The following is a 22589-nucleotide window of genomic DNA, read 5'->3' on the forward strand; positions in this document are numbered from 1 at the left end:
AAGTCAGCAGTTAGAATTGAAGGAAGTACAGAAGGATGGTTTAATGTTAAATCTGGTGTCAGACAAGGATGTACATTATCCCTTCTGTTATTCCTTATCTATATGGATCACACTATGAAGGAAAGTGGTATTAAACCAGATAGCAAAATTCGAGATGTTAATGTTAGCTCTTTGATTTATGCGGATGATGTTATACTTCTAAATAAATCTGCTACAAGTCTGCAAGATTCTATGACTAAACTGAATAACTGTTGTAATAGATATGGTATGAAGGTCAGCATTAAAAATACAAAGAATGAAAATAGGCAGAAACACTGAAAATATCAACTGCATTGTGAATGGAGAACTTATAGAACAAGTAAAACATATCAGCTACTTAGGCATGATTTTTAGTAAGATTGCAAGTTAAATATAGAAATAGACAACAGAATCAACAAGGCTGGTATGGTAGGAAGTCAACTGAATAAATTCATATGGAATAAAAGAGAAATTGGTCAAAAATACTACACTAACTGTATACAAGATAGTGTTCAAACCAATTTTAACTTATGGATCTGAGAACTGGGTTAGAAATAAAACATTTGACCAAAGACTGGAAACCACAGATATGAGAGCTCTGAGAAAGATTAGGGGGCATGAACAGATGGCATCAATGGCAATATCATATTAAAAATGAGGATATTAGGAAGGAACTTGGCTTTGTTTGCATCCAGGAATGTGTTAGCAGAGCTAATCCTAGGTGGTATGGTTACTTAAATAGAATGGGAGAAGAAAGATTAGGCAAAACAAGTGTTCTTTGTCAGGTTGGCAGGAAAAAGATCCAGAGGAAAGACAAGACATAAAAGGATTGATACGGTAAAAAGTGCCTTAGAAGATAGCAATATTGAATCTGATAATGTTGGAGTCTTGACAAGTAACAGACTGATTTGGAGGAAAATTGTAGACAGCGAGTTAGTAATGATGTAAATTTTTCATGTAGTACTATTATATCCTGTATACCCCTTGAGGGTACATGTCAGGAATTTGATGATGAACCAGCTATCATACCCTTCCTTAAAAGTCATTCACACAAGATGCACTCACCATCCCTAAAGGCAAACTGTTTCACTCACTTACTGCTCTGTGAGAGAATAACCTGGTTCTTACCCTTTTCTTGCCTGATAGTATTCACCTAAGTTTATCATAATTTCCAGCTTTGTAGTTCAATATGTAACCTGTTCTAATTGGGGCTACAATACAATTAAATACTTCCCAAGACAGCATAGCATAATGATTGTCACCAACTGGTGGTAAAATTGACATATTCTTAACAGAGACCCCCCCCCCCCCTTCTGATGCTATTAGCAAATCAAACACTCTTTGACCTAGAATCCCTTCCTTCACATGCTGCTTGAGAAAGTTGTCTCACAACAATTCAATAAATTGCTCTTTTTTCTTATCATGAGATTTTTCATCTACCCAATCAATGTTTGGAAAATTAGAGTCATTCATAATAATCACTCATTTGTTACCCATAAAGCTAAATTGGCAATGCATTTCTTCTTCCCCTGCAAATGAGCTGGCAGGTCTATAGCAACACCCTCCCCACCATATATTTCATTTCGTTAGCTTCCATTTCACACCAGATCGACTCAAACCCACTGCTACATGGGACATTGTTCCATCATTGTTTTCTTGCATTTCTATCCTAACCAGACTAGTACTCCTCCTCTCCTATCTCTTCTGTCATTCCTAAAAATAGTATACCCATTATACTCGATCCCAGTTACCATATCTGATTCTGATAGCCATGTTTCGCTAATGCCAAAAATCTTAAGTCACATCATATTCAATAAAGCAACAAACTCAACCCCTTTGTTTCTAATACTCCTGGGTTTTTGTGTACAGACATAATCAATTAATACTTAGCTATTCTTATAATTAGATATGCAATCTATTTGGCCTTGTTGTATAACTTTCTCTTTTTTCCCCTCCCAGACACACTTAAAATGTCCAAACCCAAAGCATATTTTTCCACCCCTTTGCTATACATATATAAGCTGAAATTACCCTCCTCTTAACAGCACCCAGAATTTTTAGGGATGTTTACATCACCTAAATGTGAGCATATGGGAAGATTTGAGGTTTGTATACAATTAGTATACAGTTTGTATAAAAAAAAAAAACAGCAAATTGAGTGGAAGAGATTGCCTCACTATAAAGAAACAGATGATAATGTACATATGCCAAGAGAGAGACTGGAAGTAAATATTACTCCAAGCAAGTATATCTGATCCTGTCTAATGCTTTATGCATTACTAAGGGAAAAGGTGAATCAAGATCACTTTTGTGAGAGAAAAGGCAAAACTTTGTTTTGGGTGACCTGAAGGTGACAACATTGTCCTTGCACCATTGAAGGATGGTGTGGACATCAATATTTAAGGCACCTGTAATATGATCTTCAAGCTTGGGATGTCTGAGAACTGCACAGTTTGTCAAATGAGTAGGATGAATGGAAAGTATCCATCATCAACAAAGCTATGAATAGGATTAGTGGTGATTGGAAGTAGGAGAAGGAGGGCACTTAGAGAGCTAAGGCACTTTGCATAGGTGGCAAAAGCTTGAAGAGAGAGAAAAAAAAAATCATCCACCATGGATGATTTTTTTGCGGCCTGAATAGCCTGAAAACAAGCCACCTCTTAAATCTATGAAAATGGCAATCTGTACCCTCAATACTCGAACTTTGGCAAGAGACTACAGAATAGATTTATTAATCAAAGAACTAACTAATATCAACTTGGATTTCCTTATTCTTGTTGAGAGGCTTATACGCTGGTTAAACATGATAACTAATATTTAAGGAATTGACAGCGTATACTAGAAATATAGATTAAATAAACTTTAATATATACTTTCCGATATTTCAGCGAACGTCACGCTGCCATCTTCTTGGGAACTTACTACAAAGACATGTGCACACAAGTACTAATAACAGCAAATGAGACTGAAGCTAGGAAGCTAGCGTTTTCCTAAAGTCCTGATGGTGCCCCCTGGTGGGCTATATTGGTAGTTCTTGGCCTTTGGGCTGAAGTTTTTCTGATAAAAGTTTCCCAAATTTGGGGCAGTCTCATGCATCCAAATTTGTTGAGGTTTGGCATGTTCCTAAGGGCCGAGGCTGATTCCATGAATAGTCTTTCATACTTGAACTTGCTGTGGTGTATTACTGTGGCTTTCTTCCATCTTATTCTGTGGCGAGTATCCAGAGCGTGGTCTGCAAGCCCAGAGTGGCTGTACTGGTGAAATCGGATGTAATCCTTGTGTTCTGAGATTCTGATATTTGCTGTCCTGCCTGTTTGGCCAAAGTAGGACAGTTTACAGCTGCAAGGGACCTGGTATACACCAGGTAGGTCTAGGGGAAGTGGTTGGTCTTTGGTGGAGTAGATAAGAGATGCCAGTTTTCTATGTGGTCTGTAACAAGTGGTCAAGTCATGTTTTTTTAAGATTTTATTGATTTTTTCTGCGGTGCCTCGGATGTAGGGAATGGTGATGGATTTAGAGTAATCTTTTTTGTGAAGTGGAGGGGGGTGGTGGGTTGTGGATAACTGGGTTAAGTATTTTTTGGATATTTTGGAGGGGGTAGCCGTTGGCTGAGAAAAGTGTCACGGATGTGATTTAGTTCAGTGGTTAGGGCTTGATCATTAGAACAGATTATTTTTGCCCTGTTGAATAATGTTTTAATAACTCCATATTGTGAGGGGGGGGGGGGGATTGTTAGTGAATGTATCTGCCTGTATTTCTATAAACTGAGAAAACCAAGGTTCCATCAAGTTGGCGGGTGACTAGTGTGTCTAGGAAGGGGAGGTTATTGTTTTCCTCTTTTTCCAGGGTGAATTTGATTCTAGGGTGTTGGTTGTTTAAGTGTGTTAGGAAGGAGAGGAGTGAATCCGGGCCATGTGGCCAAATAGCAAAAACATCATCAACGTAGCGAAGCCATATGGTAGGTTTTTGTGGGGCTGAGTTTAAGGAAACTTTTATCAGAAGAACTTCAGCCCAAAGGCCAAGAACTACCAATATAGCCCACCAGGGGGCACCATCAGGACTTTAGGAAAACGCTAGCTTCCTAGCTTCAGTCTCATTTCCTGTTATTAGTACTTGTGTGCACGTGTCTTTGTAGTAAGTTCCCAAAAAGATGGCAACGTGACGTTCGCCGAAATATCGGAAAGTATATATTAAAGTTTATTTAATCTATATTTCTAGTATGCGCTGTCAATTCCTTAAATATTAGTTATCAACTTGGATATCCTGCTAGTGAATGAAACAAAAAGATTGAAAGAACTGACAGCAAGATGGTACAATGGCTCACAGATACTCCTCGGAGCATCCTCAAACAATGGCAAACAAGGCGGAGTGGATTTCATTGTTAAATCTAAGCTCACCAAGTATATAGATCTACACATATACAGTAGAAATTCAGTAGACAGATTCTACTGAATTTCTAATTTTCTTTGCATAAGTTCTGTGCAGACATATATCAACTTAATGTGTGACTCGTCTGCATTTCATGCATGGTCTGTCATTTACTTTTATATATAAATGGTCTACTTGAAGATATTTCATGGACAAAATTGTTTCCTCATGTTTGAATAAAGGATTAAAAAAATAATATAATTTCTTGTCTATTTAGTTGGTAACTAAGCAACAAAGCTATCTACAACTGTCTAATCTAGTATTTTAATATTATTTAAATATAAAGAGCTAATAAGCTTCATTGAGTTTCTTATTCGGTTTTAAAACAATGTGGGATTTAATATCCCCTTAATTTAAATTTTAATATTATGGTTACTTCTTTGTGGAAAATAAGACTTCTGATTGTTTAAGTTCTCAATATCTCCACAACTCTAGCTCTTACTGATGATGCATCAATAAAGGCCAAACTGGGTCGTAACTCTTCCCATAAGGCATAACAACATCACATCCAAAAGGAAGTGAGATGGGCATTATGGGATACTAAAGCTTTGTGATGTGAAGTCATCTGCCTCCATATACAAGTAGCCAAGATGTTTGTTTACACACACCAAAAAAATTGGTAAAGAATTCAAATAGTGTAATTTCTTTTCTGTTATAATTTACTATATACATGGGTTAAGGAAACCTAAAGAATAAAATACCAAGGAAAGCAAACAAAAGGTTTTCTTTCTTTATATATATATACATATATATATACACACACACACACACACACACACACACACAAATAGTACATACTTTTGTCTCCAAAGGTTATGATTTCTTTTTGCATCATCATTTTTTATTGTGGTTTAAGCCAATAAGAATAAAATTTGGTCGGCTAAATCCCAAATTGACAGCCTATCCTCATTCATTCAGTATCTAGGAAAATGCCTAACAGGGTGCACCACAAGAAGGTGAGGATTGGACATTAGGTCAGAAGCCCTGGTCAGTTCTCTGCATTCCTTTAAAGCAGTTTCTCAATATGGGGTATATGCCCCACAGGGGGACAATTTAAATATTTTGGGGGGCAATTAGAAAATTGCCATGTACATATTTATACTAAACTTTTTCAGAACTTGGCTGCCTATTATGCTAGAGGGGTGGGCATCAAAATCTTTGAGACGTTGAAGTGGGGCATGATCCAAAAAAGTTGAGAAACACTGCTTTAAAGGCTATGTGGAGGTATTGTCTCAGTTATACAGCTTTCACCCTTAAGCACCCCAAAAAAATTCTATGCATTGTGGAAGGGCTACTACACAGACTGGTTTCGACCTTTTTTAAGGTCTCATCAGCGGGATCCAGGCCAAATCTAAACAGCAGAGTAGGAAATGAAATCCACTAGACATATAGGAACATTCCGGATTTTGGGGGGGGGGGAGGAGTTAATAATGGTAAGTATTTGCTCTGAATTTCTGCTCAGAACATGGACTGCTCATTACTAACACCATGTAGTAACGTAAAGATTTGCATAAGTTCACATGGAAAGGAGAATACACAAAAAATAAGAAAAGCCTCACTGACTACATCATTGTTGAATGTGATATTTATATGCTGGTTCAAGATAAGAAGTGTACAGAGGATATGAAATTGGAAGTCACCATTACTTAGTGCTAAACAAGATAAAAATTGGATATTTTAGATTGCAAAAGAACAGTATGTAAGAAAGTTCAATGTTTCTCTCAGGATTTCTCCATGAGTGCAGGTCACAAAGATACCTCCAACGATCTAGATCTTTGGAGGCATCTTTGTGCCTCCAAAGATCGAAGATCCTCTCTCTTCCATGTTATACCCATAGATTTCACTAGTGGATCTTCCCATCTTGTTGGTGGTCTTCCTGCTTTTCTCTTTATTCTTGGTTGCCAGTTGAGTATTCTGTATGTCCATCTGTTATCCCCGAGTCTGGCTATGTGACCTGCCCATCTCATCTTGCTTTCATATACTGCAGTTACCACATCTTTTATGCCTGATCTTTTTCCTAGTTCTGTGTTTCTAACATGTTCCATTTTGCATTCTATTGCACAAATCCTGCATTCTATTGCACGCCGAGATATTCTAAGAGTTTCTTCTTTTTTTGCCACGTTCCATATTTCTGATCCATATGTGAGTGATGGAAGTATGTCACTATGAAATAGTTTTGCCTCTGCAGAGATGTCAAGATTTGGATCAGTAAGTGTTTCTTTTAGTCTGCTGAATGTAGCCAATGCAGCTTTCTTTTTTTTTTTGCCAGTTCTTCAGATAAATCCTTATTCATTTTTATTGTTTGTCCTAAGTAATTGTAGGAGTCAACTTGTTGTATAGGGATATAATCAATACATAGGTGACTGTCACTTGTGTAGATATTTTTGATCCATTTTGTTTTTTCTAGATTCATTTCTAAGCCTATCTTCCTGCTGTTTGTGTATATTTTTTCACCCATTTCTTCTAGGTCTTTTGGGTTGTGGGATATCAGTACTAGATCATCGCCAAATATAAGGATTTGTAGTTTTTCACCATCTATGCTTATTCCTCCGTTTAGGTCTACTTTTTTCAGAATGTGTTCTAAAGTGCCGGTAAATAGATTTGGGGAGATCACATTGCCTTGACGGACCCCTCTCTTTATATCTATATCTATTGCTTGATTAAATAGGGTTATTTGTGTGGTCTGATTTTTGTTAATTTCTTTTATCATATGGATGTAAGTAGGATCCACATTTTTTTCCAGTAAGGCACTGATGACTGCATTGTGTTCTATATCAAATGCTTTTTTAAAATCAATAAAGAGGAAATATAGAGGAATTCGGTATTCTCTGCATTTTTCTAAATTGTAAACTCAACTATACAAACTTTACTAAAGAAAATTTGAAATAGTTTGAAAACCAAACTCTCAGTTGCAAACTCTGAAAAAAACACTGACTGATTCAGCTAAAGTGGTATGTGGTGAAGTTGTCTGAAAGATTTAAAAACCGCATGGTAAACACAAGAAGTTAAGGAAGCAATGTTGGAAAAGAAGAAAGCATACCAAACGTTCCTAATAAATAAGTCGACAGATGTTCTAAAATAACAATAATTATCATCAAATTCCTGCCATGTACCCTCAAGGGGTGTATAGGATATGATAGTAATACATGAAAAAAATTACATCATTACTAACTTCAGAACTACAATTTTCCTCCAATTCAGTCTGTTACTTGTCAAGACTCCAACATTATCAGATCTTATATTTCTATCGTCTAAGGCACTTTGTACTGTATCAATCCACCTATATCTTGGTCTTCCTCTGGGTCGTTTTGCTGCAAACCTAGCAGAAAACATTTATTTTATTAATCTCTCTTTGCCCATTCTGTTTAAGTGACCATACCACCTGAGATTAGCTCTGCTAACGCATTCGTGGATGCTGACAATGTCAAGTTCCTTCCTAATATCCTCGTTTTTTATATATAATTGCCACTGATGCCATCTGTTCATGCCTATAATCTTTCTCAGGATTCTCATATCTGTAGTCTCTAGTCTTTGGTCAATTGTTTTACTTCTGACCCAGGTCTCAGATCCATAAGTTAAAACTGGTTTGAACACTGTCTTGTATATAGCTAATTTAGTGTTCTGACTAATTTCTCTCTTATTCCATATAAATTTATTCAATTGACTTCCCGCCATACCAGCTTTGCTGATTCTGTTGTCCATTTCTATATTTAATTTACCATCTTCACTAAAAATTGTGCCTAAGTAGCTGAAATGTTTTACTTGTTCCACAGGTTTTCCATTTACAACACAGTTGACATTTTCAATGATTCTGCCTATTTTCATTGTCTTTGCCTTTTTAATGCTGACCTTCATACCATATTCATTACAACAGTTATTCAATTTAGTCAGGGAATCTTGCAAACTTGTAGCGGATTTATTTAGAAGTATAACATCATCTGCATAAAGCAAAGAGCTGACATTAACATCTCCAATTTTGATATCATGTTTAATACCACATTCCTTCATAATGTGATCGATATACATAATGAATAACAGAGGGGATAATGTACATCCTTGTCTCACACCAGATTTAACATTAAACCATCTTCCTGTACTTCCTTCAATTCTAACTGCTGACTTACAACTCAAATAAAGACTAAGTATTGCTTGATATAATGTCCCATTAACACCATATAACTGTAGAGTATTGAATAGCTTCTCTCTTGGCACCAAATCGACGAAACTTAAATACAGATCTCTGTTATATTCCCATGCTTTCTCGACTATTTGTCATAAAGTGAAGATCTGATCCTGACAGCCTCTATTTGGCTTGAATCCAGCTTGTTCTTCACCAAGCTTTTCTTCCACAATTCTTCTCAACCGTTTCTCAAGTATACTTGCATAGATCTTGCCAGGAACACTCAGTAGGGAAATACCTCTGTAATTCTCACATGCAGTTTTATTTCCATTTTTATATATGGGTACTACGAGAGCTCTACTCCAATCATCAGGAATTCGTCCCTCTGTCCAGGATTACTGAACAATGCAGTGCAGCCACTGTAAGACTCTTATACCACCATACTTCAGCATTTCTGGTCGAATATCATCTACTCCTGCTGCCTTTCCACATTTCAAGCCTTTGATCGCTTTTTCTACTTCAAGTATGGATATGTATTCCTGACTGCATGCCTGTTCAGTGTTTTTTACCACTGTGCTGTCATCACTGCTTGTTTCATTTAGCAGTTTTTCAAAGTAATTACTCCATACTTCAAGGATATCTTTTTCTCCCATTTTCATGTCACCTTTATCATCTCTAACTCCTTTTACAGCACTCTTTCTTCCATTCTTAAGCTTCTTCAACAACCTCCAGAATATTTTGCCACCTTCTTGATATTTATTTTCTATATTCTTGCCAAAGTCCTCCCATGACTTTTGTTTAGCTAGTTTTACACAGTGTTTAGCTTTCTTCATTTGTCTCTGTATTCTCTAAGAGCACAAGCTGACTTATTTGGCAGGAACTTTTGGTATGCTTTCTTCTTTTCCTTCACTGCCTCTTTAACTTCCTGTGTCCACCATGGAGTTCTAATTTTTCTATCCTTGCAGAGAACCTCACCACATGCGTCTCTAGCTGAATCAATCAGAGCTTTCTTCAAGGCTTGCCAATGAATCATCAAGGTTTGAATCCTGTTCTCAAACTCTTTCATTTTTTCTTCAATAATCTTTGTGTATTTTAGTCTACAGTTCACATCTGAAAGCTGCTCAACTTTTATTCGCTTTAAAACTTTCTTACATGTTATTCTTTTCGATATGAAATTCAATTTTATCCTGCTCAAGACTAAATAGTGATCACTTCCAATTTAAAATCCTCTGTACACTCTGGTGTCCTGCACCAGGGAGAAAACATCACTATCAACAATAACATAGTCAATGAAATTTTTCTTATTCCTTGCCTCTTCTCTCCATGTGAATTTGTGCACATTTTTACGTTGGAACATGGTGTTAGTAATAACCAGTCCATGTCCTGAGCAGAAATCCAACAGATATATCACCATTATTAGCTTTGCTCTTTTCTCCAAATTTCTCCAAAATATTTCTGTATGTCTCACAATCATTTCCTACTTTGCTATTTAGATCCCCAACAAGGACCAACTTTTCCTTTTTTCATTGTGTCAGTTGCTTTTTCTAAAGCCCTCAAAAAATTCCTCCACTTCTACCTTAGAAGAACCTTCTGTGGGACCATAGGCACAAATAAGTCCCATTGTCCAGTTCCTCATTCTCATATTTACCCACATCACTCTACTTGACACTGCCTGCCATTCAAGAAAATTAGCCTCGTATTTAATGTTGAATACTGTGGCTACTCCTTCTTTTCCTTGACATTTTGTATTTTTTGCTCAGAATGATCTCACCAGTTTTTGTCTTTTTTGTTTCAGTCACCCCTATTATGTCGATCTGGTGCTTATCTAATTCCTCAGCTAGCTCCATTTCTTGGTCATTCATGCTTCTTATGTTGACAGTACCGATCTTTAACTCTGGTGATGTTGAGTTGAGGTGTGTTTTCAGATTTGTTCCAGTAGCTGACTTTTCGCTGTACGCCCAGGGAACCAGGGCGTACAGCGAAAAGTCAGGGCGAAAAAAAAGCAAGGGGGGGCCTGTTTAACCTGGGCAACACCCCCAGCAGCATGAAATTTTGTCATGTTGTACCATCATTTTTTTATTTTGGCTTAACCAATAGGAATACAATTTGGTCGGCTAAATCCCAAATTGCCAGCCCATCCTCGTTTGTTCAGTATCCAAGTAGATACCCAACAGGGTGCACCACAAGAAGGTGAGGATTGGACATTAGGGCAGAATCCCTGGTCGGTTCTCCCATTCCTTTAAAGGCTATGTGGAGGTCTCCTCTCAGTTATACAGCTTTGACCCTTAAGCACCCCATTCTAAAATAATAGAGAGAAAAATGTAAGAAGGCTAAGCTACATGTAGAAGTAGCTAAACAAAAGTCATGGGAAAAATAAGAATATGGAAAATAAATATCAAGGTGATGTCAAAATGTTCTGGAGGCTATTGAAAAAGTGTTTAGTAATGGTGGAAAGAGCATTGTAAAAGGAATCAAAGATGATAATGGTGACATGAAAACTGAAGATAAAGGATATCCACAATGTTTGGAGTAATTTTGAAAGACTTTGAAAGACTTACTTAAGACTAATTAAACGAAACAAATAGTGACATAAACATACTAGAACATCAAGAGGAATGCAAAGAGGAGTATGTAATCAATACCTGATGTTAAATAAGCCATCAAAAACTTCAAATGCAAAAGGCAACTGGAGTAGATGATATTCGATGAAAAATGCTTAAATACAGAGGTATAAACATTTTGCAGTGGCTAGTGCATAATTCAGAGGGCCAGGTTAAAGAATCAAATTCCAGATGATTGGAGTAGAGCTCTAATACTTCCCATTTATATAAAAGAGAATAAAGCTGAATGCACGAATTACAGAGGAATTTCTCTACTATGTGTTACAGATAAGATTTATGCTGGCATATTTGAAAAGAAGTTGAGAAAAATTGTGGAAGGGAAACTGGGAGAAGAACAAGCTGGATTCAAGCCAAATAAAGGTTGTCAGGATCAGGTTTTCACTTTGCAATAAATAGTTTAAAAATAATGGAAATATGACAAGGATCTGTCATATTCGGTACTTAAGTTTTGTAGATCTGGAAAAGGTATATCACAAGGTGCTCAAAGAAAAACTTTTCAAAACACTAGAATTATATGGCATAAATGGAACATTATACACACCAAAACAGTCTATATTTAAGTTAGAATTTAAAGTTAGTCAGTCAGTAGTTAGAATTGAAGAAAATACAGGAAGATGGTTTGATCTAAAATCAGAGGTAAGATAGAAACATTATTTCCACTCTTATTTATCATCATCTATATGGATCATATTATGAAAGAAAGTGGCATTAGATCTCATATTAGAATTTGAGATTCAGACTTAGCTCTTTCCTTTATGCAGATATGTTGTTGTACTCCTAAACACATATAGTGCAAGTCTCCTGAATTCTTTAACTTAAATTGAATAACAGTTGTAGCAAATTTGGCATGAAAATCAGCAATAAAATTATCAAAACTATGAAAATAGGCAGAAACATTGAACACATCAACTGCATTTTGAATATAGAACCCTAAAGAACAAGTAAAATATATTTCAGCTATTTAGGCATAGTTTTTAGTAAAGAAACAAGTGAAATCTGAAAATAGACAACCAAATAATCAAAGCTGGTATGCTGGTATGAAAAGCCATCAAAGGCTTGAAATGTGGAAAGGCAGCAGGAGTATATGATATTGACCAGAAATGCTGAAGTATGGTGTTATAAGAGTCTTACAGTGGCTCCACTGCATAGTTCAGAAGGCCTGGACAGAGGGACGAATTCCCGATGATTGGAGTAGAGCTCTCATAGTACCCATATATAAAAAGGGAAATAAATCTGCATGTGAGAATTACAGAGGTATTTCCCTACTGAGTGTTCCTGGCAAGATCTATGCAAGTATACTTGAGAAACGGTTGAGAAGAATTGTGGAAGAAAAGCTTGGTGAAGAACAAGCTGGATTCAGGCCAAATAGAGGCTGTCAGGATCAGATCTTCACTTTACGACAAATAGTCGAGAAAGCATGGGAATATAACAAAGATCTGTATTTAAGTTTTGTCGATTTGGAAAAGGCATATGACAAGGTGCCAAGAGAGAAGCTATTCAATACGCTGCAAATAAAGACTAAGTATCAAGCAATACTTAGTCTTTATTTGAGTTGTAAGTCAGCAGTTAGAATTGAAGGAAGTACAGGAAGATGGTTTAATGTTAAATCTGGTGTGAGACAAGGATGTACATTATCCCCTCTGTTATTCATTATCTATATGGATCACATTATGAAGGAAAGTGGTATTAAACATGATATCAAAATTGGAGATGTTAATGTCAGCTCTTTGCTTTATGCAGATGATGTTATACTTCTAAATAAATCCGCTACAAGTCTGCAAGATTCTCTGACTAAATTGAATAGCTGTTGTAATAGATATGGTATGAAGGTCAGCAATACAAAGACAAAGACAATGAAAATAGGCAGAATCAATGAAAATGTCAACTGTGTTGTGAATGGAGAACCTGTGGAACAAGTAAAACATTTTAGCTATTTAGGCACGATTTTTACCGAAGATGGTAAATTAAATATAGAAATAGACAACAGAATCAGCAAAGCTGGTATATGGTGGGAAGTCAATTGAATAAATTCATATGGAATATGTGAGAAATTAGTCGGAACACTAAATTAGCTGTATACAAGACAGTGTTCAAACCAGTTTTAACTTATGGATCTGAGAGCTGGGTGAGAAGTAAAACACTTGATCAAAGACTAGAGACCACAGATATGAGAGTCCTGAGAAAGATTATAGGCATGAACAGATGGCATCAATGGCAATATCATATTAAAAACGAGGATATTAGGAAAGAACTTGACATTGTCAGCATCCAGGAATGTGTTAGCAGAGCTAATCTCAGGTGGTATGGTCACTTAAACAGAATGGGCGAGGAAAGATTAGCAAAACAAGTGTTCTCTGCCAGGTTGGCAGCAAAACGACCCTGAGGAAGACCAAGATATAGGTGGATTGATACAGTACAAAGTGCCTTAGACGATAGAAATATAAGATCTGATAATGTTGGAGTCTTGACAAGTAACAGACTGATTTGGAGGAAAATTGTAGATAGGAAATTAATAACGATGTAAATTTTTCATGTAGTACTATCATATCCTGTACACCCCTTGAGGGTACATAGCAGGAATTTGATGATGATGATGGTATGATGGGGACCAGCTGAATAAATTTATATGGAATAAGAGAGAATTAGCTAAAACACCAAACTAGTAGTATACAAGGCAGTGTTCAAACCTGTTTTAAGTTATAGATCTGAGAGTTGGGTTAGAAATAGAGCACTTGATCAAAGATTAGAAAACACAGATATGAGGATTCTGAGAAAAATTAGGAGAGTGAACAGATAGCATTAATGGCACAATCATTAAAAATGAAGTTATTAGAAAAGACCTTGATATTGTTAGCCAAGATTGTTTTAGTAGAGCTAACCTACTAAAAGTGGTGTTGGCCACTTAAATAGAATGGTGAAGAAGGGTTAGCAAAACAAGTGTTTGATGCCAAGATGGCAGAAAAGAAACTCAGAGGAAGATCAGTCTAGGTGGATTAATTCAGTCAAAAGTGCCTTAGAAGCACAAAAAGTTAGATATGACAATATTGGAGTGCTGACAAGCAATAGAATAATTTGGAGGAAAATTGTGGATAGAAGATTAATAATAATGTAAATTTAATCATGTAGTGCTGTCACAGTATCCTGAACATACCTTAAGGGTACATATCAGGAAACTGATGATGAGGTACAGTTTTAATTGAAGATAGAAAATTAAATACCGAAAAAGATAAGAATAAACACAGCTGGTATGGTTAGCAAAACACCAAACTAGCAGTATACAAAACAGAGTTTAAACCCATTCATTCCCCTAATTTTTTTCAGAACTCATATCTGTGGTCTCTAGTCATGGATTAGAAATAAAGCACATCAAAGACTAGAGACCACAGATATGAGTTCTGAAAAAAATTAGGGGAAATGAACAGATGGCATTAAGGACAGAATCATATTAAAAATGAAGATATTATTAGGAAAGAACTTGACATTGTTAGCATTCAAGAATGTGTTATCAGGGCTAATCTGAGGTGGTGTGGTTACTTAAACAGAATGGGAAAGATTAGCAAAGTAGGAGTTTGATGCCAATATAGCATGAAAAAAACCTAGATGTAAACTAAGATCCAGGTGGATTGATTTTGTCAAAAGTGTCTTAGAAGAGCAAACTTTAGCTATCACAATACTGGAGTGGCGACAAGTAATAGAATAATTATGAGGAAAATTGTTGATAGGAGATTAATAATACTGTAGACTTAATAATGTAGTACTTTCATTGTAGCCTATATACCTACCCTTTGAGAGTTCATATCAGGAAACTGCTGCTGATGATGATAAAAAATACTTAAGATCTACAATGTCATAAGACAGTCAAACCTGGCAAAATTACAGAATTGTTGAAGCAAGAATCATTTTGTAAAAAATTAATATATCCTAGTAACTTTCATTTAATTATTGTGATTAAAACTTTCCTATTCTTTTATGTTTAATAATTTGATTTATATAATTTATACAGAATAATTATGTTGTAATTTTAAAAAATTTATTTGAGATAAAGGCACCTTTTTATATTTCACAGAAAGGTAGAAAATAGAAAACCCACTATATGGGTCAGCATCAGCACTGTATAAATCAATTCACATTTTTAATTTAGTTGCATAATTTTGATGTGCTCGATTCTACATTTTCCTTGATTTTACCTTTATGGAGTTTTATATGTTGAAGCCCAATATCTATTGTATCTCTCCTGTATCATTCCCAATAGACTGAAGAGGAATAAGTAAGTAAGTAAGTATATGCATGTATATATGTGAGCAAGTTTCAAGATTTCTACTTGAAAGTGATTTCTGCTTAACACAAGGTGAAGCAATAAAATACTTACTCTGACAGCTAATCCTTCGTTCATCACATACCATGCCTCAACAATTTCCATAATTTGGCAGAAGATAAAGCTAAATTTAAAAAATAAAAAAAAATTAAAATTAAAAAGAAATAATATATATCACTAAGATTACATTCTCTAGCTTAACTGAAAATATATAAATATATCACAGAAAAAAAATAAAATAAAATATATACACATACATTATCTACCAATAATTGTCTGTTCACCAGGCTGCCTCCACACCCATACCCTGCCATCAGACTGGAATCAGGTGAACCTTGATTCATCACTCCGGAGTACTGTTTTTCACTGGTCAATTGTCCAATTCAAATGCTCTTTGCACCAGGCCAGATGAGCTGACTTATTCGCTGTTCAGCTTGTGCATCACTACTGTTCCATGGAAACCCAGTAAATGTTATTTGAAGTTATGGAACATTCCAGGTTTGTTAATAGCATAAAAACTAGTGTACAAATAGCAGGAAGAGGTCAGTATTTCATCATAGCAGTTGAATATATACAGGTAGTATAGCAACAAGACGTGAACTCGGTGACTTCGGGAGAGGCATCAATCATCATCGTGGGTTGACATATGTCCATACATGCCATTACTGCTCAACTGGAGCATCCAAAATCAACAGTTGGCAGTGTGATCAACAAACAGAGATGGTGCAGGAAAACACCCAGGGTGACCACCAAAAATGACTGACAGGGACAGGAGGGTGTTAAAATGGGTAGTATGCAAGCCAAACATCACAAGAGTGAACAAGGCGGCTCATATGGCATGCAAAGAGTGTAATTTGGACAACTGACCAGTGAAAAACTGTACTCCGGAGTGATAAATCAAGGTTCACCTGTTTCCAGTCTGGTAGTGGAGGAGTAATGATGCGAAGTGCATTCAGCTGGTTTGGTGTGGGACCACTGGTCATTGTCCATGGTTCCATGAAGACAGCTCAGTACCTTGATATATTATGGATAATCAGGTGCTGCCTACACTGTGGAGTTTTTATGAAACAGACCCACGTTACTATCAAGATGACAATGCCACATGCAATTCCATTCCTATAACTTTCAACGCAAACAAACATTTGAAACGTGTGGACAGACATGTGTTCGTCGTACGTTTATTTTTTTAACAGTATATATTAGAACACAGAAAAATAAGTAAATAATTAATTTATTAACTTATTGCTGATATTTCGCTGGTGTTATACAAAACATTTGAAAATTGCATGAAAAAAATTTCTTCTATATTGTCAGTAAAATGAAAGAACATTGTCTTGTTCCATTACTCTGATTTGAAGACAGCAAAATTGCTACTACTAAATACATTCATTGCATAGGCTGAAATCTGGAAATTTCAGAATTGATCATTTTTGCACATGAGAAATTTGTGTTTATTTTTGGGAAGAAACACAATAAACGGAGCAGCAAAATACGGTTAAATATTGAAGGACAGTACAGAAATTCAAAGTAACACAAAACACTTTGTCAAGTGAGAAGAAGGTCATTCCATACCAGTTAATCCATTAATGGCTCTAAATTTAAGAGATTAAAGGCAGAGAAGGGCAATTATATGATAAAAGGTAGAATGTGGATGAAGTTTATCCATGAAAAATGCTGGGGTGGTCTGATTATTTCATCCACCTGGCTGGAAGGGAGGTTAATAGAATTTTTGTCTGTGTTTATCAGAACTTTCCAGGATTCCCCCCCCCCCCCTCCTCTCGTATATGAACATTCATCTCATTGGATTTTGGTATCCATGTTAGAGAATTTCACCTTTATGATATATGGTTCAAAAATTCTCTAACTCATGCAGTGTTAACAATGTAAAACTTTGGGACTTTCACATTGGAACATTTCTGGTTTTTCCACTTCCATTATTAAAATGTACTCCTGAACATCCCTCTTTCCTACTTCTAACAGAGCCAAGAGCCATGTTGGTTTAATAACTTTAAGATAAAATAAAGAAATTTCTCTATTTGGCCTTTGCATTACAGCATGAAAGGTAAATAAACATCTAGTGTCTAATGACTCATCAGGGGAGATTCACACTATCGGCACAATAGCTATTGTATCTCTCCTTGAACTTATTAACAAACACACAACTGACTTGGCAACCCATTCCATTCATTCACCACTCTCCCAGTGAAAAATCCAGTCCTTACACTTTGCTAATCGCACTCATCCAATTTTCAGAGATGACCTCTTGCCCTACCTCCTCTAGCCAAGTGCTGAAATATTTCCTATATGTATTGATTTAATAAATCCTTTATGCAACCAAATGTTGAATAAAGATTTTTGGATTGCATAAAGAATATTCCACAGGCCATTCATTATCTTAGTTCACTTGCCTCTGGATCCTTTCCACCACTTCCTCCTTCCCAAAAAACCCAGGTGACCAGACCTGAGCACAGTAATCTGGATGTGGATGTATCAAGGCCTTATAAAGAGAAAGGAATGACAACTTCGTTCTTTATCTCTGCTCATTAGTGTGTTCTTTAATAGCTAAGGAATTCTAATCTCCAATTTGCTAATCTCATGTATTTCATGAAGTACAGTTCCATCAATGTGATACATAGCTTATAATCTATTTATCCCAATATAATCCTGGCATAGAGCCTTGCACGCCAACTAGTCACCTGCTTTCCCCAAGATTCTGATTCTCTATATAGTACTTCAATTATCACAACAGCGAGTTCAGATAATTGAAGGGATGGATAATTGAAGTGCTATTGCATGGTGCTCTACAGTGAAGTTGGTTGACATGCAAGGGTCATTTTGAAGGTCATATAAATGGTAGACTACTGTATATATACCAAATAGTAAAAAGGGCAATGTTGAGATGAATGTAAGAAGATAGCTAGGGAAATCATGTTTGAATGGCTTCAGTGCAAGGCATCTGGAGAAGATGCTATTAGCAGAACAAGTAATGGGAAAATTGTAGGTAAATAAGAGGTGACAGACCTAGGAGAACTCTGATCTCTAGAACAGTATTTCCCAAACTTTCAGTACCTGCATATCCCTATTAACATTTTAGTAAACACCAGTGTGCTCTCTCTCAAGCAAAAGCAATTTGGGAGAAGTTATATTATTTAATTTAAACATAAATAATTATAAAAGTATTTTTTTATTTGTATTATGATAAATTACAAAACATGTGAAAAATTTTTAAATTATTAAATGCATTTTTACTTATACAAACATACATAGAGTGTAAACAAAAATTGTGTAATTTAAATTTTCAATTAAAAAAAAACAATGAGATGAATGAAATTCGGCTGAGAATTCTGATTGTGTGGGTTGATCTATTTGAATATACTTTTAATGCAAACAGTTTGAACCATGCAGTTGGAAGGAAATTGTACTGCCAGCCAGGTGCAGACTCAAAGAAGATCAGTCTATACATGCCAAGAGACATTTTGTTTAAAACTTCCTTTAGTAGATTTTTTAGTTATTGAAAACATTCATTATAGAATAAACCTCTGCTATAGAATAAAAAAAAGTAATCAAATTTTTTTAAAAAGTGCATTGTCCTCTAGAGACTCTCAGGGGATCCCCACCAGATATGGTTGAGTAGTCTGAATATATTAAATAAGAGCCTACCTTATTTAATGGACCAACTTTAGGGACTATCGTCTTGATGGTTAAAGATATGGCATTCCTGGTTAACCTAGCAAAATTTCTTCTCTCCTTACAATTTCCTTACACTTACTTTGAGATAGGCCTTTTCTTTTACATGTCCTGTGTGGTCCCTCTTGACCAACACTTGTTTACTTTCAATCCTATTAGAGAAGTAAGTCAAGGACCGGGATTTTTCAGATGAAGCTGGCTTTACTGGTGGAAAGTCCTGTTTTTATATTTTCATTATGGGATATATCATAGAAAAAAACAATCATCCAAGAGAATAAAATACCTTTAACTTTTGTGGATCTAGAAATGCATATATATATAAGTTCCTATTAGTAGACTGGGGATCGATGCAGAGGATAAAATATGAGTGAGTCAATCATCAATCTGATTAAGAGAATAAAAAAAGTTGCATAGCAGCTCTTATATGTGGGAGACTGTTATCAGCTGAGTTTGTAAAATCCGAAAGCCTGAAACAATGATGTGAGATGTCACCAACCCTGATTAAGATCTATCTTGGTGCAGTGATGGCACTTTGGAATGCTTTATGCAGCACTATTTAAGTTGAGATTTAAATCTCAACTTAAATAGTGCTCACTTACACAGCTCATCATACCTTGACTTAAATACATTTCTAAATGTATGACATAAATGAGCATACCTATACTCACTCCACTTTCAGGCAATGCATTCCAATCATCTACCACTTTCCATGCAAAAAATTTACTTCTCACTCCTTACTCACACACTCCTTTATACAGCTTATAAGGGATGGCCTTTTGTTCTACTCCATCTCCAGACATTCTATGAAAAATCTCACCCACATTAATCTGATAATTACTCTTTACCAACTTTGTCTTGATAATGTCCCCAACCCTCTCACAATCTGTCCTCATACTCCACATTCCAGAGATCAGAAACCAACTTAATCAATTGTCTTTGAGCCCTCTCCAACAATTCATCACCTTTTTGAAAACCAGATGACCAAATTTGTGCACAATAATCAATATGCAATCTGATCAAAGCCCTATACAATAAAATCATAACATCCTGACTTCCTCATGTCAGTGTTCTGCACATCATTCTCATAAGCCGCTGTGTTGTCTTTACAATTTTAGAAAAACGTCCATGAAATTTTAAGTGTTTCAAATACCTCTAGCATTTGTAAACATATGTACTAGCTCATTTCTGTTTCTATAACAAGTCCCACTAACCCCACTTCTTGGATAAGACTCCTTCACACTCCCTCCTGTCCATTCCTCTCTATCATTACCGATATTACATCCTTCCTCAGACCTAAATGTCATCCCAACATCCTTGACTTATCTTAATCCTTTCTTGCGCACTCACACATCTACTCCTGAAACCAACATCATCTATACATTTCACACAGTGTCTTCCTGTTCACCCTGACCTCCCTGTCCACTTTATGTTCCTTTTCTCTCATTTTCTTCACTTACCTGTCCATTCACAAACTTGCCTGCCTTAATCTCGTGCTCTTCCACAGCACCTCTTGCTTCCTCAAGTCTTCCATTCACTTCGGTCACTACAGTTCACATTCAGTACCTCATAATCCATAAGCATACTACACTTTTTTGCACACCCAAACTCTCTCAAATGTACAATTATTCCTCTCTACATAAAGATCGTCAATCTCTCATCAAGCATACACACTGCATTCAAGACACCTCATTTTCAAAAAATGACGACATAGATTTTTAGAATTTTCCCATCATAAAATTTTCCGATCTTATCATTGCTGAAAGTTAATTGAAATAATAAATTTAGTTTAATCCTTTATCCAAGTGTGAGCAAACAAAGTTTGCACCTGAAAGTATCTTCAGGACTGGGGTCATAATTGCTGTTGTGTTTAGAAGTGCCATAAGTGGATGTGTCAGAAATAAGGAATCAGTGAATTTGTGACTCATGGGTGAAAATTCCTGATTTGAGAAAAGCATGCTGCATAAGAACAAAATACTAATAGGAAGAGAAAAAAGATATAGTATTTTATATGAAACAGGAAAGACAAGAAGAAAAGGAAAGGGCTACCGATGCCTAAACAGTTGAAATGTTTTACTGTAATGTAGGTTCACCACTGATAACTAAGTTGATTTCAATATTTCTACCTATTTCATCTTTTTATTGATCATTTTCATACCTAACTTGTTATGGCAGTTATATCATACTAAACTTGTTATAGCAGTTGTAATTACTAATTTTCACTCTTCTAGTCCTGTAAACTGTATGGAATTTATTTAAGAGTAACATTATCTACACAGAGTAAAGAGATGAGTTCAAAATCTTATATCTAACTTTAATTTTACATCTAACCATCTTCCTGTATATCCTTCAAATTTAACTGTTTACTCACATCTTAACACATTCACACTGGACATTAAACAAATTGTACTGTATTGTATTTCAAATGTAATGAGATACACAAAACTGTTTCATGCTTCCAGTCTGTATATCAAGGTGAGCAGCCAGCAATTGATTATGTGTGCTTGCCACATACACTGGTGTCCAAAACCAGAGAACAAAGTATTGTTCCTTTTACCTCAATATGAAAAACATTTTCATGACTGCAGCCAAATGTGGACATAAATTTATTGCCAGCATACTACTAAATTATACTAGTAGGAATACATGATAAAATTTTGCACAAATTGAATTGCAATACATTTTTCGCAAAAATTATAAATTTCTTAAGAACATAGTTAAGGAATTAATGTACAGTGCTCACAGAAAATTATGCGCAGAAACATTTCAATATGTCCACCGAGAACTGGGACAGATCTCACAATGTTGTACCATACTTAGCACCAAGTGATTCAGGAATTCTTGAGGTAAACTGGTCTGCTCCTTCAGAGCAAGGATAAGGCCTTGTTTATTTTCTGGAGGGAAATTTCAAACAGTAATGCATCTCCATATGTGTTGACCACTCGATTTGATTAATATCTTTGTTATCCAGAAGCATCTCCACTGCTCGTGTATGATATGGTGTGGCAATGGCATCCATAAAAATGAATTCTTCGCCTACAGCACCACAGAACAATTGCACATGATGTTGAAGAACTTCCTTGCAACATTCTTTTCCAGTGATAGTCCCTTTTTCCATCACTTGTCATCAGTGCACCATGGCCCCAGCACCTCTGTATCTATCCCTATCAAGAACATTCTTGCAATGGTAAGCAGTACCACTTTCAAGACAGATCAAGTGTCATCTAGAATTGGAGGAGAGACTAAAATGACTCATCTGTAGAGTATATTAGCCCAGTGGTGTCTTGTCCAATTTTTATGGATACCAGATTACTGAAAATGTGATCTACAATGAGCTGTGGATAAAGAGATGCAGACTACAGGCCTTTGAGCATATAGGCCTACTGGTTGCAGACGTCTTGCC

General features: G+C 35.9%; 1 protein-coding gene across 5 annotated transcripts in view; it reads right to left on the minus strand.

The window, feature by feature from the left end:
* Positions 1-22589, minus strand: part of TBC1D5 (TBC1 domain family member 5) — a 495953-nt gene that overhangs the window by 280545 nt on the left and 192819 nt on the right. For all 5 annotated transcript variants that reach the window (XM_090408923.1, XM_090408920.1, XM_090408922.1 and 2 more), the window contains one exon: positions 15557-15626. In XM_090408923.1, coding sequence (XP_090265049.1) covers positions 15557-15626 — 70 coding nt within the window. The remainder of the gene's footprint in view (positions 1-15556; positions 15627-22589) is intronic.

Source organism: Typopeltis vanoorti, chromosome 19 (assembly GCF_054136105.1).
Source record: "Typopeltis vanoorti isolate ZY-2024b chromosome 19, IOZ_Tvanoo_1.0, whole genome shotgun sequence".
Taxonomy (NCBI): Eukaryota; Metazoa; Arthropoda; class Arachnida; order Uropygi; family Thelyphonidae; genus Typopeltis; species Typopeltis vanoorti.